Source organism: Liolophura sinensis, chromosome 13, assembly GCF_032854445.1.
Source record: "Liolophura sinensis isolate JHLJ2023 chromosome 13, CUHK_Ljap_v2, whole genome shotgun sequence".
NCBI lineage: Eukaryota > Metazoa > Mollusca > Polyplacophora > Chitonida > Chitonidae > Liolophura > Liolophura sinensis.
The window spans coordinates 7,338,802-7,364,973 of NC_088307.1; the positions used below are offsets into that span (position 1 = coordinate 7,338,802).

General features: G+C 39.0%; 1 protein-coding gene across 2 annotated transcripts in view; it reads right to left on the minus strand.

Moving 5' to 3' along the window:
• LOC135480107 (outer dense fiber protein 2-like) overlaps window positions 1-15,822 on the minus strand; it is a 46,348-nt gene extending 30,526 nt beyond the window's left edge. For both annotated transcript variants that reach the window (XM_064759865.1, XM_064759864.1), the window contains exons 1-7: window positions 15,703-15,822; window positions 14,210-14,346; window positions 13,183-13,341; window positions 12,717-12,875; window positions 11,860-12,047; window positions 8,323-8,449; window positions 5,497-5,706 (exon numbers count right to left, since the gene is read on the minus strand). In XM_064759865.1, coding sequence (XP_064615935.1) covers window positions 5,497-5,706; window positions 8,323-8,449; window positions 11,860-12,047; window positions 12,717-12,875; window positions 13,183-13,341; window positions 14,210-14,335 — 969 coding nt within the window. In that variant the 5' untranslated portion in view covers window positions 14,336-14,346; window positions 15,703-15,822. The remainder of the gene's footprint in view (window positions 1-5,496; window positions 5,707-8,322; window positions 8,450-11,859; window positions 12,048-12,716; window positions 12,876-13,182; window positions 13,342-14,209; window positions 14,347-15,702) is intronic.
• Window positions 15,823-26,172: the final 10,350 nt, after the last annotated feature.

Sequence of the window (26,172 nt, forward strand, 5' to 3'; positions counted from 1 at the left end):
GCAAATGCCTTCACAGATCTATATGTATGTGTATTTAAAAATATGAAATCTTGCAGTTTTTGTGTAAAGTGGCAAAAACGTGATGTGACGTCACTGGTCTCAATATGACCAGAAAAGGCAACCATACAAGTTTTACCATAAAGTTTTAAATACATTTTACCGATTTGAAAAAATTCTGAAAAAATAAATCCATCTATTTTTGTGGACAGTGTTTAATGGTCTTTAGTATGACGTATACTTCACGATAGTGTTTTCTCTGCCTTCAACAAATTGCATTTCATGAAACCTTACGCTGGTTTAACTCAGCACAAGTCCTAACTCAGTAGGTTGTGTGTGTGAAAGAGCAGCTGAGCTCTGTGGGGATATTAACAATGTATGAGGAACAGGTTGAGTCAATCTGTGTACTAGTTATCTGACACCTGCTTTAACAGCCTAAAGATATGCACCCAAACACCATGAGCAGACCTAAGGAGGCATCAATTGAACAGCTGACTACATGACAGTTGGGCTTCACATGTGTTAGGTTTTTGGTGAATTTTCAGGTGATTTTCACTTTGGCTCTACCTGGCATCTTTCATCCCTAAAAATGACCTGCTGTGTTGTGCTATTGGGGAACTAGCGGTAGGCAGAGGTATGACACAACAATTACGGTTTTACGGTTTTACTTCAAGACAACTGACAAATCAACATCATTTTTTCTCAGCTCATCGAGCCCTCCTCTCCTCCTCGTCTGAGGTCATGACATTTCACCCCAACTGACTAATGCCTAAGGGCGAGTCTATTTTACAAACATGTGTGATAAAGGTTTCATTCACAAGCTATACACTTTTACTATTGTAAAATAGTAAAATCTTACACACACTACAGGTGGCTAATATGTTGATACCTAAGAAAAGAATCAGAAAAGCAATCGTACCAGGAGTATAACAGCTGTCACATTTAGCTCATTAAGCATTCTCAGACTCAAAGTTTTGATTTGCCACATAATCCACGTTCCCCAATGATTCCAGCCTTAAGAATAATATAACTAACACAAAGATGGCTGTAATTTTGTTGAAAGGGATAATTTCCCTGGCACTCCTTCTGGATATGTAGTTCGTATTAGTGAAGTCATGTACTCAGACATGACTAAGTTTGATGTCATAGACAAAAGTCTTGGAGCCCGCTTTAGAGCACAGGTGGACATATATAACTCTCATAACTTTGTCCAACATGAAGGAAATCACCTGAAAAATGACCAAAACATTAAAAAAGCTTTTAAAAAGTTCAAAAAACTTTTGACAGGCTGACAGATGGGTTTAAAATCTACATGTTTAGTCCCCTGGATACCAGTACAGGGCTAATGATGAGAACTATATAACCTACAATCAATTAACACAAAGAGTAAATCAATTCTTCCCATACCAACTTTCCTACAGTTATTAAAGGCTAAGTTCAAGGTACATGTACTTGTACGCATGTACGTGTGGTTGAGATGGTTCACGATACAACCAGTTCTAACCTTATATCAGCTCTGCAGTCCCAGGAAGTAGTCTGGCTCTCCTTCCGTGTACCATTAAAATTAATGCACAGCTGATCTGACTATAGATGACCAAACCACAGGGCTTTAATGATCAAGTGCATGTAATGGGGCCAGGTACTGGCTGTTAGGAGATAGATCTGTCAGTTCAAGAGACCACATGTACATTGCTGGCATCAGAGAGAGTATTCCTCCAGCAGATATTAAGCTTGTCAGATCATGCCCTGTGGCTGTGTGAGGTAATCTATTATGCATGGGTTACATGTACTGCTCAGGTGTGATTACCTGTACTTGTCGTTAATTACCTGTGTGGTTTAAATAGACAATGGCTGGGAGCTGTCCATGGTAGACACAAGCTGACAGTTGGTAAGACAAGACTGAAGGTCCTGAGGACTTTGGGGGCAGGGATGAAGGTGTTGGGGTGTGGGGTGGGATGGGGGGGGGGGAGGAGAGAGAGAGTCTTTGTCTTGGTTCCATTTAATACAGGGATTGGGAATATCACATCAAAAGAGGGACAGATAATAGGAGTCGATTCTATGCAGCCATTTCTACTTTAAAAAATCAAAATTTCAAAAACTTTTCACAATCCTAGTTTAAAATATCAACTTCTAGTGCCCCAAAACAAGCTCTAGAATTGTATTTGAAATTTTAACTTAGGTAAGAAATGAATTTTTGGAAATGGCCTCAGATCACAGAGCCATTTGAAACACAACAGTCAAAATTTGCAAGACAATCTTAGAGACTATCTTTGGGTCCAAGATATTAAAACTCTGGCCACCTCATACATGTTAAATATGTCACTTTCCATTACCAAAAACTAGGTATTGTGCAAAAGGTTCTAAAAGTCTGACTTTATTTAACAGGTCACAAATGGCTTCGTGGAATGAGTCCCAGATAATCTAAAAGAGACTGACTTGCTTGTACAGTAGATTCCTGAATAAGACAGAGGAGTAATGTTCAAAAAACACAACAGTTTATTATGGTACAAGGAACTAACACCTTGATAAATATGGTACTGGGACTGGTATTGAAACGCCTCTCATAAATCATCCATGAAACAAGGCAGTGGTTGTCCATGCACACAGTCGTTCTAATGCCAATTCCACAAAGCTATTGCAGATTTCAGTACAAAATTTTAAGTTTTAATAAACCTCATCACAATGCCTAGTTTTTAGTAAGGGAAATTGAAATGTTAACGCATAGATATCTGTAAAAAGATAAGACTGATGAGGTGGGAAAAACATTGTTTTCTTCAGCTCTTCAGCATTTCTTCAACTATTTTGCGATATTGCTTGTCAGAAATGGTTTTGTGGGATCGACCCGTATCTTCCTAAGCGGAGAAATTAAGATCAAAAAAAAAACAAAAAACATGGAATCTCCAGGTTCACTTTATAATGACATACACCGAAGCTTTGGTGAATGAGTATAGAATGGGGTGAAACACTGTTTACATGTAGCAGGGTGGCACTTTGGGCTAATTTGATCCCTCACCCCTAAGTGCTGTTGTTATCATATTAATGCTCAGACAATGTCAGTGATGTTCTCATCTACTACCCAGATGCATATACATGTACAAGTACCATATGACAATAAAATCCTACCATTTCACTATTCAGTTTACAAAAAATTAAAAAGGCATTCAAAGCTACTGTAATAAAAACTGCTGAAGGACACATGAAAAGGAACTATAAAACAAAGATTATGTTTCTAGACCAAATGAAGAAAATTATGCCTTGGAATTGTTGCTAAAAATGTTTATTTTCAGGGGTATTTTTGTAACTGTTAATTACCCCTTTATATTATGCACATTTTCCGTAAACGATTAGAGTTTTGTACTCTAATCTGTACACTAATGCTGCATTTCTCCCTATGGCCAGCTTAGCTGCCCCTCCGCACCCCTACACCTGCCCTGTTCACCACACCCCTGCCCCCATTCGCCCAGACCTGTTCAGTCTATCCCCAACAGAGTTCTTTTTAAACAGGGATCATCGTCGGCGCCAGAGCTGCAAGCTACATGTACATGTATTCCCTGACTGACCAGAAGGGCATTAAGAAAACTTTACTCTGAAGCCATTTTTACCTCCCAAAATGAAAGCTGAAAAATTTGTTTGTACCGCTATGTTATTTATTACACGCGACAATCTGCACATTAAGAAATAAAACCAAAGCGTTTCATGTAACTTTTAATTTTCTCAGTTTCTAAATGATAGAGACTACATGTTATTTTTTCCCTCTTAAAATATTCACAAAGCAAAATCCACTTTTTTTCATTGCTATTTTGTTGACAACATTATCTTGTTTGAGTGCAAGAACTTCCACACCAACATACATGACCTCATGGCATTGAATGGATCTGAATGAAGAAACTGAGCAGTACTGTGTGGAAGATGCTGGGCACTGTGTGTCTCATCTTGTGGGTTAATCAGGAATTTACATGGACCAAATGTACTTGTACACCAGTTCTTTGAGCACTTATTTTGCTATGTAGTCTAAGTTTACACAGTACAGAGCATCTATGAGCCTTGTAGTACAACTGGTACTTCCATTCTCCAGTACCATGTAGTTCTGAGTCACACAATAATGTGCATCTATGAGCCTTATAGTGCTACTGCTACTTCCACTCTCCAGTACCATGTAGTTTTGAGTCACACAATAATGTACATCTATGAGCCTTGTAGTACAACTGCTACTTCCACTCTCCAGTACCAAGTAGTTCTGAGTCACACAATAATGTGCATCTATGAGCCTTGTAGTACTCCTGGTACTTCCACTCTCCAGTACCATGTAGTTTTGAGTCACACAATAATGTGCATCTATGAGCCTTGTAGTACAACTGCTACTTCCACTCTCCAGTACCATGTAGTTTTGAGTCACACAATAATGTGCATCTATGAGCCTTGTAGTACAACTGCTACTTTCACTCTCCAGTACCAAGTAGTTCTGAGTCACACAATAATGTGCATCTATGAGCCTTGTAGTACTCCTGGTACTTCCACTCTCCAGTACCATGTAGTTTTGAGTCACACAATAATGTGCATCTATGAGCCTTGTAGTACAACTGCTACTTCCACTCTCCAGTACCAAGTAGTTCTGAGTCACACAATAATGTGCATCTATGAGCCTTGTAGTACTCCTGGTACTTCCACTCTCCAGTACCATGTAGTTCTGAGTCACACAATAATGTGCATCTATGAGCCTTGTAGTACAACTGCTACTTTCACTCTCCAGTGCCATGTAGTTTTGAGTCACACAATAATGTGCATCTATGAGCCTTGCAGTACAACTGCTACTTCCACTCTCCAGTACCATGTAGTTTTGAGTCACACAATAATGTGCATCTATGAGCCTTGTAGTACAACTGGTACTTCCACTGTCCAGTACCATGTAGTTCTGAGTCACACAATAATGTGCATCTATGAGCCTTGTGGTACAACTGGTACTTCCACTCTCCCGTACCATGTAGTTTTGAGTCAAACAAAAATGTGCATCTATGAGCCTTGTAGTACAACTGCTACTTCCACTCTCCAGTACCATGTAGTTTTGAGTCACACAATAATGTGCAGGAGTCATGCAGTTACCCTAATTCCTCAGCCTTTCCGCATGAAATAGCATCTGTCAGTGCAATTTAGGCACATTTTTCACTTGATTTTGGAGACAAACCTACATTGGTTGAAGAGTTTTTAGAGGGTTTTGCAAAAAAATATAATTTTATCAGCATAGACAGAATAAGACCTTCAGAATATGCTTGAAGAAACACTTTGCAATTGTGCAAAGAGGTTGAAGAATTACAGTACTGCACAGTGCCACAGGGTTTAGAATACTCTCTCTCTACAACACAAAATGTCATTTTTAAGTGGAGCTACCTCCATTTCTTAAATACTACTGTTATGTTTGGTGTTGGGGTTAAAAGGTCATTCAGGCAGAATCTGAATTTGTGAGGAAAGTTATGCTGTGTACATTATTTGTCTTCCCCTCACCTCAATAGTTTGATCAGAATCTGTGAGTTTCCTCATCAGTACATCTCTCTGTTCACTGAGGCGCACGGCTGCAGACTCCTGCCGATGCTGGTCTCGCAAGAGTCGCCGCAGTGTGCGATTTGTTGTCTCGAAATCTGTCAGCTTCTCTAGCAACAATTCTCTCTCCTTGTTCAGACGAGTGCTGGTCAATATGGTAGCCGTGGCAGTGTCCTGAGGTACAACACGAGAAAAAACTTATTTGATCGTTGTTTTATGCCATAGTTATGACTTTTGCCAACATGTAAAAACTGGAGTGCTTTGGGAAAACCAATATCTTTGTTAAGTTATGGACAATTTATTTATTTATTTGATTGGTGTTTTACACCATACTCAAGAATATTTCACTTACAGGTGGTGCTAGTGTGAAAGTCTTTTGTTGCACGACACAGTACAAGTTTTGTTCTGAGGTTTTATCTGTGACGTTGCACTGGTGATGCTGCAGTGGAATGTCCAGCATCACTGAAATGACGCAATACATCCCACTTCGGATTTCTGTCGGTATCCCATTGCAACAACACAGATTATGACCGGTGCAGAAGTGTGTTTCCTTGAGTGACAGTTTGGAAACAGCTATTACACACCCAACTCATTTCAACGGCCCAATGCCACAAGTTAAATTTGATTTGAGGCCTTATTTTAGCAAAGCCTGTCCAGAGTATTTTTGAACCTATCAAAAGGTATTGGGGGTTAGAAGTTTGGGATCCAAAATGCCAAATTTTCACAATTTTCACAATATTTGCATGTATAAAAATAGTGAGAATGATAGCTTTGCAAATCAAAAGGAACCAAATCTATTCAGCTAGGTCAGCCCCTCTTTGGGATCAAAAGAGTTACAATATGGAACATACAACAAGGGTTATGCTACATGTAATACAATTTTAGCACAATTTAAACGTCTTAGGCTACAAACTACGCAAGATATCACACAAAACTTTCAAACTTTCATGTAATTCACAAAAGAAGTTGTCTTGGGCGAGTGGGCAGGCGCGCCCCACACTAGCATTGAGCGCTCCATGTCAGGCACAAAATCTTGATGCGCCCAGCACTCCAAATCAAACCAGCTTTACAACATTCATAATTCATGGAAGGGACAGTATCCTGGGGTCAGTTTCATGAAGGTGTTAAATAGCTAGTTAACCGACACTTTTAACTGCATTTCATATGTCTATGACATATGTTGTCATGGTAGTTCAGGGCTAACTTAGCTAAGTGAACTTTACGAAACTGAATGCAATTCCACAAAGCCATTAATGACTTAAGTCAAAATTTGAAATACGATTCTAAAGCATATTTTTAAGGCCTTGTAATTAAAAGTTTGACCACCTCAAAAATGTTAAGGTATGATAAATATGTCAAAATTTCAACTTCCAGTACCAAAAAATAAGCACTGTTAAAGACATTTTAAATTTTGGCCCAGAAATGGTTTTGTGGAATTGGCCCCTGGTCACAGATCTCATCCTGGAGCCCTGATAACAAATACGCTTTATACATGTACCTTCCTGGATGTCATGGGTCATCCTACTTCAATCATCAAAGTTCTTATGTACCTTTGTACATATAATAGCTCTTTGAATGTTTCACAAAAAGTCCTTTTAGAATTTTGTCTGGAAGGCTTTGACTGGCTGTTTTGTTTTTGTTAGCTTGGCTCAGCCACATGCAGGTTTTTTTTTTTTTATAACACTTGTTAGTTTTCACTATTATGACTCAGTAACAGTGGAACAGTGGAATACCAAGCCTAATTTTAATGTAATTACCTCTTGTACAAAAATAATTAACAATTTAAAGAGCATGGTTTGGAATATCTGAGATTTAACTTGTCCCGCTAATCCTATTATGAGATAAATAACTTGCCCAAACCTGTATTATGGTAAATAACCTAAACTCCACCCCACCCCACCAAAGGGCTTTTTACAGGCCAATAAAGTATAAAATATCAGTTCTGCTGATAAACTTTACCTTTTTCCACGAAGATATCATACTACTTTTCAAACAAACCTCAAAACAACTGTTTAAGATCAATAGGCCTTTTAGAATCTGCCAAAATTTAAAACTATTAAAAATTTAAAATGGCCAAATTTTAAGTACGTTTTAAAGTGGTGTTAGGCATATGTTTGCAACATTTATCCATCACTCAAAGCCTCTGTTGGGGCCTCCGTGGCTCAGTTGGTGTAAAACACCAATCAAATAAATAACTAAATAAATCAATAAAGCGTCTGTCATCCCACTACCACATCGGGAGAAGAAATGAGAGACCAAAAAAACTGGGCTCAGTGGATTTATTTATTTTAAATTGACTACAGTTTTATGATGTTCTCAACAATACCACATTACAGTGGGAGAAAACCAGGCAAAGCCCTGGGGAAAGCAACAACCATCCACAGCTTGGTGGCAGATCTTCCCATGTACGAAGCGGAGTGGAAGCCAGAATGAGCTGGACTTGAACTCACAGCGACTACATTGGTGAGAAGCACCCGAGTCATTGTGCTGTGCTGGCAGGCTAACCAGGCCTTGGGATCAGTGGAGGGCTTGTTTCAGCTTGGAAGGACTGACTGATTAAACTTTTCACGTATATGACTGCATTAAAGTTTATGGTGAACGAAACCACAGGCCTTCACCAGGTAGCCAGCAAAGTTCCATTACTGTACCTTATACATGTCTGCATGTATATTTGTGCCAGACAAGGTTGCCAGTTTCCCAGGAAGAAATATGAGATATTCTGTATTTAATGAAACCAGGACAAGGATGTCCGCAAAACTGGGTTATCTATCGATTAGAAATCAAGCCAACCTCTTTCTTCCTGAGGAATTCCCTGAGTTCTGCCACCTGCCTGGCAGCAGCCTGTCCGTCCATTTCCACCTCAATCAGTTTCTTCATAAGCCGCTCTCTCTCATCACTCAAGATGTCACGCTCAGATCTGAAAGTAATCAATGTTCATAAACATCATATAAAAGTCGCAGACGGTACATTACAATGTATTGTTTTCAGCACATGAATGACAGGTCAGCTTATCTTCACTGGTCGTAAGCTTGATCTAAGTAGAATTTATTTGTGGACCAGGCCCCATTTTCACTAAAAGTTGTAAGTTGCAATTCCAATCCTAAAGCTTACAACAGACAACCACATATACATGTATCACATATATGTCCTAAACCTCTCCAACATAATATGTACCAAATCTGCTCAATGTCTTCAAACAGTGATACATGTATCACATATATGTCCTAAACCTCTCCAACATGATATGTTCCCAATCTGCTGTATGTTATCAATCTGTTAAATGTCTTCAACCAGTGATACATGTATCACATGTACTAACCCTCTCCAATATGATATGTTCCCAATCTACTGTATGTCATCCATCTGCTAAATGTCTTCAAACAGTGATACATGTATCACATATATGTCCTAAACCTCTCCAACATGATATGTTCCCAATCTGCTGTATGTCATCAATCTGCTACATGCCTTCAACCACTGATACATGTATCACATATATGTCCTAAACCTCTCCAACACAATATGTACCAAATCTGCTAAATGTCTTCAACCAGTGATACATGTATCACATATATGTCCTAAACCTCCCCAACATGATATGTTCCCAATCTGCTAAATGTCTTCAACCAGTGATACATATATCACATATATGTCCTAAACCTCTCCAACACAATATGTACCAAATCTGCTAAATGTCTTCAACCTGTGATACATGTATCACATATATGTCCTAAACCTCTCCAACACAATATGTACCAAATCTGCTAAATGTCTTCAACCTGTGATACATGTATCACATATACGTCCTAAACCTCTCCAACACAATATGTACCAAATCTGCTAAATGTCTTCAACCTGTGATACATGTATCACATATATGTCCTAAACCTCTCCAACACAATATGTACCAAATCTGCTAAATGTCTTCAACCTGTGATACATGTATCACATATACGTCCTAACCCTCTCCAACACAATATGTTCCCAATCTGCTAAATGTCTTCAACCAGTGATACATGTATCACATATATGTCCTAAACTTTTCCAATATGATATGTTCCCAATCTGCTAAATGTCTTCAACCAGTGATAAATGTATCACATATATATCCTAAACCTCTCCAATATGATATGTTCCCAATCTGCTGTATGTTATCCATCTGCTAAATGTCTTCAATCAGTGATGCATGTATCACATATATGTCCTAACCCTCTCCAATATGATATGTTCCCAATCTACTGTATGTCATCCATCTGCTAAATGTCTTCAATCAGTGATGCATGTATCACATATATGTCCTAACCCTCTCCAATATGATATGTTTCCAATCTGCTAAATGTCTTCAACCAGTGATACATGTATCACATATATGTCCTAAACTTTTCCAATATGATATGTTCCCAATCTGCTAAATGTCTTCAACCAATGATACATGTATCACATATATGTCCTAACCCTCTCCAACATAATATGTTCCCAATCTCCTAACTGTCTTCAACCAGTGATACATGTATCACATACATGTCCAGCCGTACGTGGGAAGGTCTGTTGGTCTGAAGGTCTGCTGGTTGTAGGTTCCCCCAAGCTCGTTTTCCTTTCACCATACTGTTGCTTGTCCTTGTATAAGTGAAATATTTGTGAGTACAGCGAAAAACCCCACTCAAATGAACAAAATAAATAAATACCAGTGCTAGCAGGGCCATTATACACACATGTATGTCCCTAACCTGCCAAAATATGCCTCCAATCACTAAAATATATCCTCAACCTAAAAATAAATTAGGTCCCCATTCCATTAAAAATTGGTCATGACAAATGCAGTCGGCAGAAACTACAATTATTTCAGTATTTCAGAAATCATTATTTAATAATCAAATGTTTGTTCAGCTTGAGATCCACTGATGGAGCTGTAAATCAATGGACAGGAAAGCAAAACAACTTTCATGTTTGTGATGTCAGTGTGGTTACCAGCTACCTCAGACCCTGGAGACCGTGTACATGTACCACGTAGCTGTACATCACAACGAACTATGATGACTAATGAGCCCCAGCCGATGATCAAATCCTGAAGGTGTGTACAAGGTATTCCTTTATTGTTGTCTGGAAAACGGGCTATGCAAAAATTTAAAATGCTCTACAAGGAACTGGGGGCTGAAATTTGAATATCTACGAAATACAACTAATAAGCATAATAATGCAAACAGAGTGAATCTTTCTTGTTTATATGAGTTGTATGGGTGAAGGAAACCATAAAACATCACCAAGCCCTTGGCAAGTAATTGGTGAACCCCAAGAACAATGGGGCTAAGGGAATATGCAGGATTCTCTACAAGTAGCTGTTTGAGTGAGTGAGTGAGTGCTTGCGGTTTAACATCGTACTTAACAATTTTTCAGTCATATGACGATGAAGGAATTCTTAGAGTGCATGTAATGTGCCTCCTTGTTGCAGGACAGATTTCATCTAGTACTGCTTCACTGAGACGCTTTAGCGAAGGCAAGTAAGCCGACCTGCATGAGCCGTTATACTGCTACGGGTCAACCGGTCATTGCACTATCCCCTTCATGCTTAACGCCAAGCTAGGAAGCTACTTCCCCTTTTAAGGTCTTTGGTGTGACGAGAGCCAGGATTGACCCTGGATCTACCGCTCCTGAAGCAGACCCTCTATCAAATGTGCTATCGGGGCCAGTAATCCTGAATCTGTGCACACGGTATTCCATTATTGTTGTCTGGAAAACGGGCTATGTAAAAATTTAAAATGCTCTACAAGGAACTGGGGGCTGAAATTTGAATATCTACGAAATACAACTAATAAGCATAATAATGCAAACAGAGTGAATCTTTCTTGTTTATATGAGTTGTATGGTTGGACGAAATCATATAAAACCACCAAGCCCTTGGCAAGTAATTGGTGACTCCCAAGAACAATGGATTCCCTACAAGCTGTGTGAGTGAGTGAGTGAGTGCTTGGGGTTTAAAGTGGTAAGGCAAGGCAGCAACAAATACCATTTTTAAAGTCTTTAAATGACATGAGCCTGGTTTGATCCCTGGTCTTGCGACTTCTGGTACTGGTACTGAAAAGTACTGGTATAAAGCAAGTGACCATCAAGAATTTTCTCTTATTCTCTATTATTCTTACACCCTCCTTGGGAGAAAATTATTAAAAAAAATTATAAAAATAAAAAAATTATTCTACCGATAAAACAACAATTTACATTCACATGGCCCTAAGGCTCCAAGAACAATGGAGGCATCGAGGACTGTCCAGCATGTAGCTCTCTGATGCTTGGTTAGACGCTACACCTGGTGTGTCCTAGCTCTTCACTTACCTATTGAGGTCGACCTCCTCCTGGAGCTTGTCCATGCTCCTCCTGAGGATCCGGTTCTCGCGCTCTGTCACATCCAACTCCTCCTGGTAGTCTCGAAGCTCCGTCTCCTGTTCCTCCAGCACACGGCGCGATGTCTCCAAAAGCTTCTCCTTCCTCTCCAGCTCCTCGCGAGACTTCTTCAGTTGTGCCTATAAGGTCATGGTGAACCAGAGTCAAGACAAGAGCTAGAAGTTAATTATATATTTATATGATTGGAGTTTAATGCCGTATTCAAGAATTTTCCACTTATGGTAAACAGCCTAAAATTTTGCAACCCCAAAAATACCATTTTCAGAGAAAAATAAACATTACTTCTGGTATTTAAACTTTTTCAATAGAGTATCATTCTATCTTCAAAACAAACCTCAAAACACCTTTACAAGATGAATATAACTCTCAGAATCAACCAAAATGGAAACAATTGTAATAAAGGCTGATCACTTAATAATCAGTGTAATAAAAGGAATCATAAGCTTTATGTTATTTAAAAACATACCTCTGTTGATTAAGTGTAGAATTGTCTATGATACACTACACTGTATATAGTCTGTAGTCATCTTCTATCAGTTATATCTACATTTTATATACAGTATACTGTATACACACTTAAATAACTTTTTGTGTGAATGAGTGTGTGCATGTGAGATTCAAGGAGGATTGGTTTGTAATTAACTGATCTTCCTCAAAAAATAAAGTGTTATTTGTAATATTATTATTATTATAATTACGTGGGGCATTCTGGTCCAACCTGTTCAACCAAGGTACATATGAACATACTGTTTATGGACAATAATTCACAGGTAGGTCTTGGCACCTACCTCGTTTTTCAAGGTGCCCACTTCATTCATAAGGTTTTCAATCTTTTTCTCGTAGCTTTTCATCTGTCCGTGGACATTATCTTCCTCATCCGTGGAGAGATCGCTCATACGGAGTCCTTCCTTCCCCGGGGAGCTGATCTCAAGGCGGTGAGACCCAGCCTGATCACAACACACACAAGCAGAACTAGATTATTACTGACACATAACACTACTTACCCTTATTCCTCAACTTTTTTGCATATGAAAGAGCACTTCTCATATGATTTACGAGCCTTTTTGATTTAATTTCAGAGAAAAAACTACATGGGCTGGGGTTGGTGAACTTCAGGGCTTGACAAAAACATATTATTTTACCACTCAACACAGAGTAATGCCGTCAGAATATGCTTGTATTATGCTTTCCATTCCAAGCAATCAGAGAGGTGAGACACATGTTTCTCAGTGGTTCGGAAGAATGTTAACTCACATTCCAGGACACCTTGGTGCCCTTGGTGGTTTTCCCCGGGGGAGGCACCCACGGTCCACCCCCAGGGCTGCGGCTGCGTGACTTGGGCTTTGTCTTCAGAGTGCTATGGGCTGGCCGAGCCTTCCTTATATTGTCCGACTTTGCTACCGCAAACCGAGACTGGGGAAAGAAAATGTGTAATACTCAGAGATAACGTGGTTGAAAATTTCACTTATATGATGGTGGCCAGCATTATCGTGGGAGAAAACTAGATAGAGCCAGGGTAAACCCATAACCATCCACAGGATTTTGGCAGACCTTCCCACATAGAGCTGGAGAGGAAGCCACTGTGAGCTAGACTTGAACTCAAAGCGACCACATTGAGCGATAAGCTCTAGGTCAGATTTTAAGGTGCACACATGTCCATGTATCTTGATGAGAAAGCAGTTCATATCTTCTTTGCTACTTCTGCTCTATACAACAGAAGGTTCATGACAAAAACTGAAAGAAAATTATTTTTTTTTATTAATCAGATTCTCGGCACTATAATTTATCCACTTTTTAAAATACAGCTGTAGCAAGATCAAAAAGGCTAATTCAATGTAGTAAAACATGTGGTGTAGTCTTCATGCGGTCTGTATCACTATTCTGATGCGTGTCTGTCAGCAACTTCACAGAAAAATTTATCCAAGGATATGAATGAAAATTTGTGCATGGATTGGCCATGGAGTTTGTATATTTAGCTGTCTCAGTGGGTTGCACTTTCGGGGTGCCTTATAGTTTTCACATTTGAATTACTTTCGGTAATGTTACCTTCACATTATTTAAAAGCTGTAGCAGATATAAAGACAGAGCTTGTTTTTTTCTAAATGAGTGCTTTCACAATACCTGCCACATTCTGTAAATAAGCATATGGATTCGTGTCATCTTGCAATGAGAGCCCTTGTTAAGTGAATGGCCTCTGTCAACAATTTGTAGCCGCAGCTAAAAACGTCTACTTCTATCTGTCATTATACTTTTCAACCAAACTGCTAAAGGGTCTACTCACATCAACTGTTTTAGCTGAAGCCGTTTTCTTGGATTTCTTCAGGTGGACGTGGACAGGTGTGTCATCCTCCACATGGACGTGAACAGGGGAGGTGGGCCGTAAGCCCTTCTCCACTGTCATTGCCATTAGCTAAACTCCTACAACAGGAACACTAAACACAAGCCTTGAAATGCATACACCATAGGCCAATCCCACACACAGAAATGTTTACATGTATCAATTCAACATAAATAATTTAAATAAATAAAAAACTGTATTGGTTATACTGCCAATCAGAAATTGTGATCATGTTTTTCTGATAACAAACAGCTACCAAGTTCTAAACTTTGGAAACATGTTTTAAGTGTAAAAAATATATTTATTCAACACTGAAACATTTGTTGGCTATACTAAATGGGTGACTGCACTCTCATATTGCCTTCAGATATTCTCAACCTGCGGCTAATGGAGAGCTGTCAAATATTTTTAGATAAATCTACATGAGACCCTATTGCCAAGTTATCGGTAGGTATTCCGTGATTGTTCTGAATCACTGCATATAAAATATGTCTCCAAAGCCTTAACTTTGCAGACACTTATGTTCCTTATCTTTCTGTCTATCAATCCATTTAAAAAACTAATGTAGTCACTGGAGACAAAAATTGTACATGAAATATGTCTCCAAGGCCATACGTTTGCAGAGAGTTAAATGTTCCTTATCTTTTTGTTTGTCAATTTATCACGAGCACAGTGTGGATAAGCCACATATACTTAATGGGCCGTGTAGGCTCGAGATTCCTAAACTAAACTGATAGCATTGACATATTGGACAAGGGAAGGTAACTGCATCAGGCTTTTACATGGACCGCGATCAGACGCTGGTTTGGAGCCATTCTTGGCCAAATAAAATTTTGCCACAGCTAACATCAGAGCAATCTCGGACAAAGGCATCGTCAGTGAACTGTTAACATCAGGCAAATATGTTGTCCAAATGAGGGATGGTAAGTGGTATTCTTGAATCAGTAATTAAAAGTCATCGTTAGAATGCTGTCTACTAAAACCAAATCATCATTTTTTATCATTCTTTCCCTAAAATGACTCACTTATTCTCTTCTCCAGAACTATGCAGAAATCTGTTATCTTCACGAACGATTTATTCTGTTCAAATGTCAGCAGATTACAGGCGCCAAATTCAAGACTTGTTTCTACCTGTCATCATGCCACTGTTGTTTGTGTCGAACAGATCAAATGGTTTCGATTTGACCACCCTATCTGTGGCGTGCAAATTGTACTTGGATTTTAATGCAAGTATGAAGCTGCATGATTTCATCAAACCCTTCATCAATAAGCTCCTCTCATTCTTAGTTTATAAACCATATAACGCAGCAATAATTTGACAGCCGTTGATACGTTCGGGCATGCAAACCTGACATACTTCAAGCCAGCGGACAAACCCATGCAATTGATAACTATTTCTTGGAGATAAATTCACACACGAAATGATAAATACTTACCACGCTTTGCTAACAATAGCCTGTACTTATTTGCAGCTCTCTATGGCTGTCACAACAGCCTTAAATTGTAAGAAAAGCGTAAGTTTGTGACACAGATTAAATCCACCCTTGTATCTTGCGGCTCCGTCAAAGAGACGCAAATTACGGACAGATGATTGGTTCATGCTGGGAGCAGACGTTTCGGACCTCACTGACAGAAGAGCTACGTCACGGGAGATAATGCTGAATGGGCACTGCATTAATGACATTTACACAAGTATCATATACCCTTTATATTTTGCTGTCGATGACATCATCGTACATACATAACCTCACGCACGGCCCAAGTCTAGGTCAAATTTTTCAGATTACAATTCTACACAGATGTAGCCCTAGTAAAGAAAGTTGACTATGACAACTACTTCAAGCTACGGAGGTAGATGTATTTCCACAAATTTGTCTTAAATGAGAAGAAAACTTAAAAACATGCCACTAGTGGCTGAAAAGAGCACATTTTTTCTATGTGGTGGTGCCTGCTGCATAATTTTGCAATTTTTTCCTCGCCATACACCTAAAGCCTGAAAACGGCAAAGCTGGCATAACTCGCTGAGTCCATTGCGTCTTCCATCTTTAACACCCTGTAATTTATGCTGGGGGTGTGTTGCCTCTCAGCCAATGAGAGTCGTTAAAACTGCAGGCTTGTTCGTGTAAACTCGGGACCTACGTCTAACATCCCGGTTACCCGATCGTCAAGCAGAAAACGAACTGTCGTGCTCACTTCCTTCTGAGAAGAAGAGATCTACCGGAAATGTACGAACTGCACTTCGACGGTTTCCGACGGAAATTCTGCTCTTAACACAGAAGACTTCAGGACTAGTTCTTAGGCAAAGTGGAGTTGCCCAAAGCGGATCTTGTCGCTGACTTTATTTATAATTTATCAGCTTGAAGTACATATTAGAATTTTTTATGGCATGCAGTCCGAGGAAATGCATAGTCTTTTCAATGGTATTTGATTGACATTTACATTTTCTTCTCCTTTAATGACGATCAGAATATAGCTTACCACTTTATCTTGGACGTTGATACAGAGAGAGTGGAAGAAGAGACAAACAGAAAAGTATAGCTAGTATGGACAAACAGATCTACGAGGTAAAGAGTGCAGATTGTCTCTGTAGCTTGTTATTATTACTACCAGTATATATAAGATATAAGCAAATGAATGCATATACCTTTATAATACTAGTGTTACGTGGACATTTGTCGATTTATCGCCTCGTCATGTAGACCAACTTTGGTTGTGTGGACGTGTTGTTTTAATGCGCCAAAAACCACTTACTACGGCATTTCCACGATTTTATATATAAAAAAAACAACAACAAAAAACAAGGAAGTTCACATTATCTGGGTCAACACAAACGCAATGTATTTGAAGTAAACAGTGCGTCTGGTTGCCACGTGGTAAATTCGCGCCTGACCAGGAAGTAGGCTTTCGCCATTTTCCGCCATGAAAATGGAGCACGTACGGGCGGGAGAAGAGAGTTGAGGTAAGTGCTGTTAATTGTTGTATTGGTTTGGGGGAGATTATTTTCTTTATTTCCTTTCTTTTGTAACTTTGCAAAATCCCGAAAACTTTTAGGATGGTATATTTAGCCTGAAGTGAAAAAGTACGTTCGGTACAAAGTAGTAGACAATCACGCAAACTAAAGTCACTTGTAATGCGGCCGTTTTGAAGCCTAAAACGACTGAAATGAAGAATACTAGTAATTGATATTAAAAAAACAAACAAACAAACAAGATTTCTGTGGGAACTATTTCTGTAGAAACTTAACTCAGGTGTAGACTTCATTGAGATATATAATTCGGAGTATCGATTTTCCATTTCGGTGATCGCTTGACTGTCTGTCTGGTGGTGTTAACATTTCCTTTAAATTGCTAATCCTCCTACAGTTCTTGTTTGAATTCAAGGAAGCTTGGATAAAGTTTAGACCACAGCAAGACATAATTTGTAATATCGAGTTTTCATTTCATTGATTGGTTGTCCTTAATTGACCTTTTAAGTTAGGTAAAATTACATCACGTCTAAATACTGCTAAAAATGATTGAACAAACACACTATCTGGTGCTTCATGATATCAGGATTACAAATCTGCAAGAATTATTTTCGTGCGTTGTGTAGATTTCAAGTTTTCACTAAGAAACCAACAAACATTTTCACATTTAACTAACATGGAGCTTTCTGCAACACTCCATCAAAGCCTTTACTATGCTTTGGCTGGCCAGACAGTGTCCTTGCAGGAGCAGTAGATAAAAGGCACAGCCTGTCCTTACATGTGGCCCAGTCCTGGTATCTGTTTATTTTCTTTTCACTGGCTTTCACCATACTCTGACATTTTTCAAAACACCCCATTGGATGAAATGGTATGACCATGTCATAAATACTGGACAAAGGTGTCTTGATCATACCACTTTCACCAAAGGGGTGTTGTTAATGCAAGCTTGCATTGTACCTACATGTAGCAGCCTTCATAGGTTCAAATCCTGTTAGTTTTCTCTCTCTGTCTCTCTCTATCTCTCTCTATCTATCTCTCTCTCTCTCTCTAGACTAGTCCTAGCACTCGCACTCTGAGGTTCAAATCCTGCCTATTTCTTTATCATTTTTACATGAAAATTTTGTTCCCACAATTTTTATTGTTCAACCTGACCTATTTTGGACGCCATGTGGCCATGAATAGAATGCCTTGACAGGAGTATGGTGTATGTTATTGATCTGAAATTCCTAATATAGATAGAACCCTTTGGGGATAGTTAGCTGTACAATATTGTTGTCATATCTGGAAAACTGTGGAAATGCCCTGATAACTGAAATTGTCACGTGACCAAAAGTTTTTGAATTTAAATATTCTAACTATGATACCTGATGTAGTTTGATATCCTACTCACAAATTTGATCTTATTTATTTTCTGCGATGTATATTTTTGACACAAATTACGATCAAAGTTTGAAAAAGTGCACTTTTCCTCTTATTTGGAGGTGACATGAAAGAAAACCTTTACAGTTGTTATGCTGAAAATTGTGGAGTGCTAAAAAACAGAAGTTCCCCAGTATTTAGAGGCCATGTGATAGGAAACCATTATAGTTTCCTATAAAGCTGAAAATCACTGAGTGCAGTTTACCATGGGAATGGAAATCATCCTTGCTACACAGTGTTCTTTATGTCCTTTGTTATGGGCTAAGAGCAAAAGAACGAAGCTGCATTGCTTCCACACTAGTTTTATTGGTAAGCTCATTGTATGTGACACCTGGCAGTCACGGGTTCAAATCCAGTTCATTCTTTTTCAATCTTTTCCATGTTTTCTCTTTTTTTTACTACCATGAAGTTGTAATTTGACTACTACATACGGTAAATAGGTAATACCATTTTTCTTATCATTTTTAGCTCTACTGGCTGCGTATCTAGATACATTGTTCGTAGTATCAATTTTCCATTTGGATCAGTTCTTAAAATAACCTGTCGGCTGTTAAATGTCTCTATGCCCAAACTAAAAAAAATGTTAATGTGTTAAATTATCATGCACTTTATATACAACTGATTCACTTTTTTTTTGTGTGTGTGTTTGTCAGTGTTTACAGTTGTGTTGTGATTTCATTTTATTTATGAAGTAACTGTTTTTTTTCTTGTTTTTTTTTTTTCAGAAATTCCAATATAAAAGGCAGCAGAGAAAGAAATGGTCAGCAAAAGAGATTCATTGTGTTAAGAGCAAATTCCTAAAAATCAACGCATAACTGAATTTTAAAGCAAATTTCCATTTATCGAGAGCACAACAGTAAATTTAAAGAGCAGAGTTCAGTATTTTGTTAATCATGCACATAAGTAAGTGGACAAGTCAGCAGAAGTGGATATACATAGGAGGACATTTCAGTGCTTTGATACATTTTTGTCAATGGACTATCAAAATTGAAAATTAAGAAAGTATTGTACCATTCAGTGTTGTATATACAGGGGGGAGGGGGGTCAAGGGGTGGGATTATGTCTAATCTGTCACTTTAACCGTATGGGAATGTGATGTTATTCTGCACAATATTTAATCTTATTGTAACTGGAAGTGTTTGTTTTCAACTGTATAGAACAAACAACCCTTCTTGCAGAGGTGGTAACATAAAAATATTATTCATTGAATGTTTGTCTTCAATTACTGTAGTTGGTGATCACTGTTCTCTTGAATATTTTTAATCCCATTTGTGATTTGAAAATAATAACATCTTTAAACTTTTCACATCACAGCACTTTGTTTGAAATAAACTTGAGAGATGTCTGTCAAATCCGTTAGAACTGTGTTCGGATTTATTAGCTGAAGCATGCACAAAATGAAAGGGAGACCAGAGATACATCCTCTTGCTTCATGCTCTAAAAGTGAACTGCTTGTAATGCAATTCAAAAAAGCAGAAGAGTACATCTAGGCATCTTGTCTGTTCCAAGCAGTAAGCTTAAATGGGATAGCATGTCACCAGGTGCTCATGCTGGGTTCCTCTCTGGCCATGAGTGGGAAGGTCTGACAGCAGCCTGTCGATGGTCTTGGGTTTCCCCCGGGCTGTACCCGGTTTCCTCCCACCATAATGCTGGCCGTCTTTGTATAAGTGAAATATTCTTGGGTATGGCGTAAAACATCAATCATATAAATATGTATATGTGATATTATGGTTCATTGGTGTCTGTACTTCGATGGAAACGATCATTCTCCCCACTGTTAACAGTAAAATGTTTGACCACTAGCTGGTTGATGTTATTTTCGAGGCAAACAGCCAAGGCTTTCCCAGTTAAATCCATTGTGGAATGAGTATGAGCCGGTTTCAAGGCCGGGACCATAATGGGGAGAGGCTACAAGCTGACCACTCGGAGTGAAATGTCACGAACATGAGACTTCTCTCTAGTATAACATTTGATGAATTATGCTAGTTCAAAGCTAACCATGGTTTTATACATGTAAATCATTTTCTTTCTACGTGTTTGTCATTCATTTCCGTCCAGCTGATTGAGTGGAAATGGCCTTGGATTACTCAGTTAGCTTCTTCAACCTGTAAAGTTGACTTTGCCCTTTATTTTTATCCATTTTGGGGAAAAGTAACCGAAGAAAGGGATAGCCCAAAGCCACAGTAACAAAATTTATGTTGGGAAGAATATGCAAACGTATCATACTTTACTATACATAACCCATATGTATTTGGACACCCGGGGCCTCCGTGGCTCAGTTGGTTAGCGCGCTAGCGCAGCGTAATGACCAAGGAGCCTCTCACCAATGCGGTCGCTGTGAGTTCAAGTCCAGCTCATGCTGGCTTCCTCCGGCCGTAAGTGGGAAGGTCTGCCAGCAACCTGCGGATGGTCTTGGGCTGCGCCCGGTTTTCACCCACCATAATGCTGGCCGCTGTCGTATAAGTGAAATATTCTTGAATACGGCGTAAAACACCAATCAAATAAATAAATATTTGGACACCCCAGTTTTATGTAGACCTACAGGCCTACGTATATAAAGGTATATAGAAGGTTTTGTGGACATCAGGGTTCAAGGGTCAATGATCAAGCCCACATAACGCAAAGTCCGCATACATATTAAAAATCTAACTGCTTTAAATTAGCCCTGATAAAAAGTTGACTTGGTCCTGTATTTTTTATCATTAATGGGGAAAAGTTAACGAAGGAAGGGATAGCGCAAAGCCACAGTAACGAAATTTACGTTGGGAAGAGTAGGCAAACGTATGCTAGTAGCTCATAACGTATGCTAGTAGCTCATAACATACTGTACTGTAAATATTTACTGCATATGTGGACCCATACTTATGTGGACACCTCAGTTTTATGTGGACTTACAGGCCTGCGTATGTAAACATACACAGAGTTGTGTGGACATCAGGGCTCAAGGGTCAAGTCCACATAATGCAAAGTTCACATGCATAATGAAAATCTAACTGCTTTGAATTAGTCCTGATGTAAAGTTGACTTTGCCCTGTATTTTCAACATCATTAGGGAGAAGTAACCCAAGGAAGGGATAGCGTAAAGCCACAGGTATGAAATTTATGTTAGAAAGAATATGCAAACGTATGCTACTAGCTCATAACATACTTTGCTGTACATAACCCATACATATGTGGACTCCTCAATTTTATGTGGACCTACAGGCCTACGTATGTAAACGTATATAGAGGGTTGTGTGGACGTCAGGGTTCAATGGTCAAGGGTCAAGCCCACATAACGATAAGTCCACATGGATATTAAAAATCTAACTGCTTTAAATTAGCGCTAATGTAAAGAATATATAGACAGTGTTAAGCGATATATATATACATAATGTAGCAGTATGTAGTAGTGTAGTAATAATAACAAGCTACTTTCAATCTGCACTCTTTAGCTTGTAGAACTGTTTGTTCATACTAGCCTACGTCTTTGCCTCATGCTTGTCTGTCTGTCTGTCTGTCTGTCTATCTCTACTTCCATATATACGACCGGAGAGGAATCCAGCATGAGTTGGGCCTTGAACTGACAACGACCACTGTGGTAAGACTGCAGCTTTAAGTCACAATTGCTGCGCGGTGGTTTTCCCTGGACAGGGTGTGGCTTCCTCCTCCCAATTATAAATCTTGCATCTAACACCAATCAAATATATCAATATAGTGTAGCGATGAAGCCTCGCTGAAGCTTTACTGATGTATGCATACGTGAATCAATCGCTGATCAACCAAGTACCCGATGTGTGCGGCAACAACCATAGCAAGTACCTAGCGTAGGCTATTCACCAGACTAAGATAAGAGCGTATGAATGAGGTAGTGAGAGAACAACTCAACACAGTAATCTTCATTTGAAACATAGCAAACAATATTTTATTCAAGAAGATGACATATGATCTGTGTGTTTGTGCAGGTGTTTTAAATTTCTCTCATTCCGAAATTATTAACTCTCTGTGCTTTCCTTTTGTATGCAAGCCAGTAAATTCAGTACCCAATGATTTCTTGGGGTAGGCGAGAGCAAGTGGCGCGAATCATAGATTAGTGGATTCAGCTGCTACCCAAGCTTTCTTGGGATTAACCAGTGACACAGCAAAAGGGGGACTGGGTATCTTGGATGTTTACAGCATTATAATGACCCAGTCTTTTCTGGAGGGGTGACCATCAACATCAACGAAATATACACACTGTGTGACTTGCACCAGTACTCGATGACTTCGCAGGGTGGCCGTTGTACCCGATGATTTTCATGAGGTAACCCCATGACTTTACAGACCAGTGCAAGTAAAGGCAGTATTAGTAATTTCCTCATTAACTTGGTATATTCCAGACATCAGGGTTGAGGTATTCATGAATGCCTTGAAACTGTTATAAAAGAATGGCCCCAATGAAGTCTGTATGTTTCAGTAGTAACCCCATGATTTCATAGGAGCACTAGGGACCCCTGTTTACAGAGGGTTACAACTGACATGCAGAGAAAATAGGACGTTTAGTCTTATAATTCCAAATTAAAACAGATTGTAAGATAATAACAAAGGCTCCATTATACCTCAGGTGGATATATTCCAATCCGTCATCAGGTCAGTGATAAATCAAGGTGTGGACTCAGCCAATATTTTGGAGCAAGTCCCTGCGTTGGTTTGGTTTAAATACTGGTTTTAGGGTCACTTTCCTGGCGGATATCGTGGGCCATCAAATCAGTGTTTTATTTTATTTTTTTAACACATGAATATTTTGGAAAGATAATGGCTGTGCGTTGGTATGCTATTTACATATGTACATGAGTCAGTTAGTGGGATTAAACCTTTTTGTGGTAGCATGTGTATAGCTTATTGTATAAGTTCAAATGCTGCCATGTTCATTTAACAGAAAGGGGATAAATAGTAAGCTATTTACAGAGATTAACGTTATCTTTACATTAGAAGTACATAGATCTACATTAAAGAATTACATTGTGTTGCCTATGAAGAAATTTAGACAGAGTGACAAATGATGACAAATCTGGTATTACCTATTTACCGTATGTAGTAGTCAAATAACAACTTCATGGTAGTAAAAAAAATGAGAAAACATGGAAAAGATTGAAAAAGAATGAACTGGATTTGAACCCGTGACTGCCAGGTGTCACATACAATGGGCTTACCAACAAAACTAGTGTGGAAGCAATGCAGCTTCGTTCTTTTGCTCTTAGCCCATAACAAAGGACATAAAGAACACTGTGTAGCAAGGATGATTTCCATTCCCATGGTAAACTGCACTCAGCAATTTTCAGCTTTATAGGAAACTATAATGGTTTCCTATCACATGGCCTCTAAATACTGGGGAACTTCTGTTTTTTAGCACTCCACAATTTTCAGCATAACAACTGTAAAGGTTTTCTTTCATGTCACCTCCAAATAAGAGGAAAAGTGCAAACAACCCTTCTTGCAGAGGTGGTAACATAAAAATATTATTCATTGAATGTTTGTCTTCAATTACTGTAGTTGGTGATCACTGTTCTCTTGAATATTTTTAATCCCATTTGTGATTTGAAAATCATGACATCTTTAAACTTTTCACATCACAGTGCTTTGTTTGAAATAAACTGGAAAGATGTCTGTCAAATCCGTTAGAACTGTGTTTGGATTTATTAGCTGAAGCATGCACAAAATGAAAGGGAGACCAGAGATACATCCTCTTGCTTCATGCTCTGAAAGTGAATTGCTTGTAATGAAATTCAAAAAAGCAGAAGAGTACATCTAGGCATCTTGTCTGTTCCAAGCAGTAAGCTTAAATGGTATAGCATGTCACCAGGTGCTCATGCTGGGTTCCTCTCTGACATGAGTGGAACCGCAGCGTAATGACCCAGGAGCCTCCCACCAATGCGGTCGCTGTGAGTTCAAGTCCAGCTCATGCTGGCTTCCTCCGGCCGTAAGTGGGAAGGTCTGCCAGCAACCTGCGGATGGTCGTGGGTTTCCCCCGGGCTGTACCCGGTTTTCACCAACAATAATGCTGGCCGCCGTCGTATAAGTGAAATATTCTTGAGTAAGGCGTAAAACACCAATCAAATAAATAAATATTTGGACACCCCAGTTTTATGTAGACCTACAGGCCTACGTATACAAACGTATATAGAAGGTTTTGTGGACATCAGGGTTCAAGGGTCAATGATCAAACCCACATAACGCAAAGTCCGCATACACATTAAAAATCTGCTTTAAATTAGCCCTGATAAAAAGTTGACTTGGTCCTGTATTTTTTATCATTATTGGGGAAAAGTTAACGAAGGAAGGGATAGCGCAAAGCCACAGTAACGAAATTTACGTTGGGAAGAGTAGGCAAACGTATGCTAGTAGCTCATAACGTATGCTAGTAGCTCATAACATACTTTAGTGTAAATATTTACTGCACATGTAGACCCATACTTATGTGGACACCTCAGTTTTATGTGGACTTACAGGCCTACGTATGTAAACATACATAGAGTTGTGTGGACATCAGGGCTCAAGGGTCAACTCCACATAATGCAAAGTTCACATACATAATAAAAATCTAACTGCTTTGAATTAGTCCTGATATAAAGTTGACTTTTCACTGTATTTTCAACATCATTAGGGAGAAGTAACCCAAGGAAGGGATAGCGTAAAGCCACAGGTATGAAATTTATGTTAGAAAGAATATGAAAACGTATGCTAGTAGCTCATAACATACTTTGCTGTACATAACCCATACATATGTGGACTCCTCAGTTTTATGTGGACCTACAGGCCTACGTATGTAAACGTATATAGAGGGTTGTGTGGACGTCAGGGTTCAAGGGTCAAGCCCACATAACGATAAGTCCACATGCATATTAAAAATCTAACTGCTTTAAATTAGCGCTAATGTAAAGAATATATAGACAGTGTTAAGCGATATATATATACATAATGTAGCAGTATGTAGTAGTGTAGTAATAATAACAAGCTACTTTCAATCTGCACTCTTTAGCTTGCAGAACTGTTTGTTCATACTAGCCTACGTCTTTGCCTCGTGCTTTTCTGTCTGTCTCTACTTCCATATATACGACTGGAGAGGAATCTAGCATGTGTTGGACCTGAACTGACAACGACCACTGTGGTAAGACTGCAGCTTTAAGTCACAATTGCTGCGCGGTGGTTTTCCCTGGACAGGGTGTGGCTTCCTCCTCCCAATTATAAATCTTGCATCTAACACCAATCTAATATATCAATATAGTGTAGCGATGAAGCCTCGCTGAAGCTTTACTAAAGTATGCATACGTGAATCAATCGCTGATCAACCAAGTACCCGATGTGTGCGGCAACAACCATAGCAAGTACCTAGCGTAGGCAATTCACCAGCCTGAGATAAGAGCGTAAGAATGAGGTAGTGAGAGAACAACTCAACACAGTAATCTTCATTTGAAACATAGCAAACAATATTTTATTCAAGAAGATGACATATGATCTGTGTGTTTGTGCAGGTGTTTTAAAATTCTCTCATTTCGAAATTATT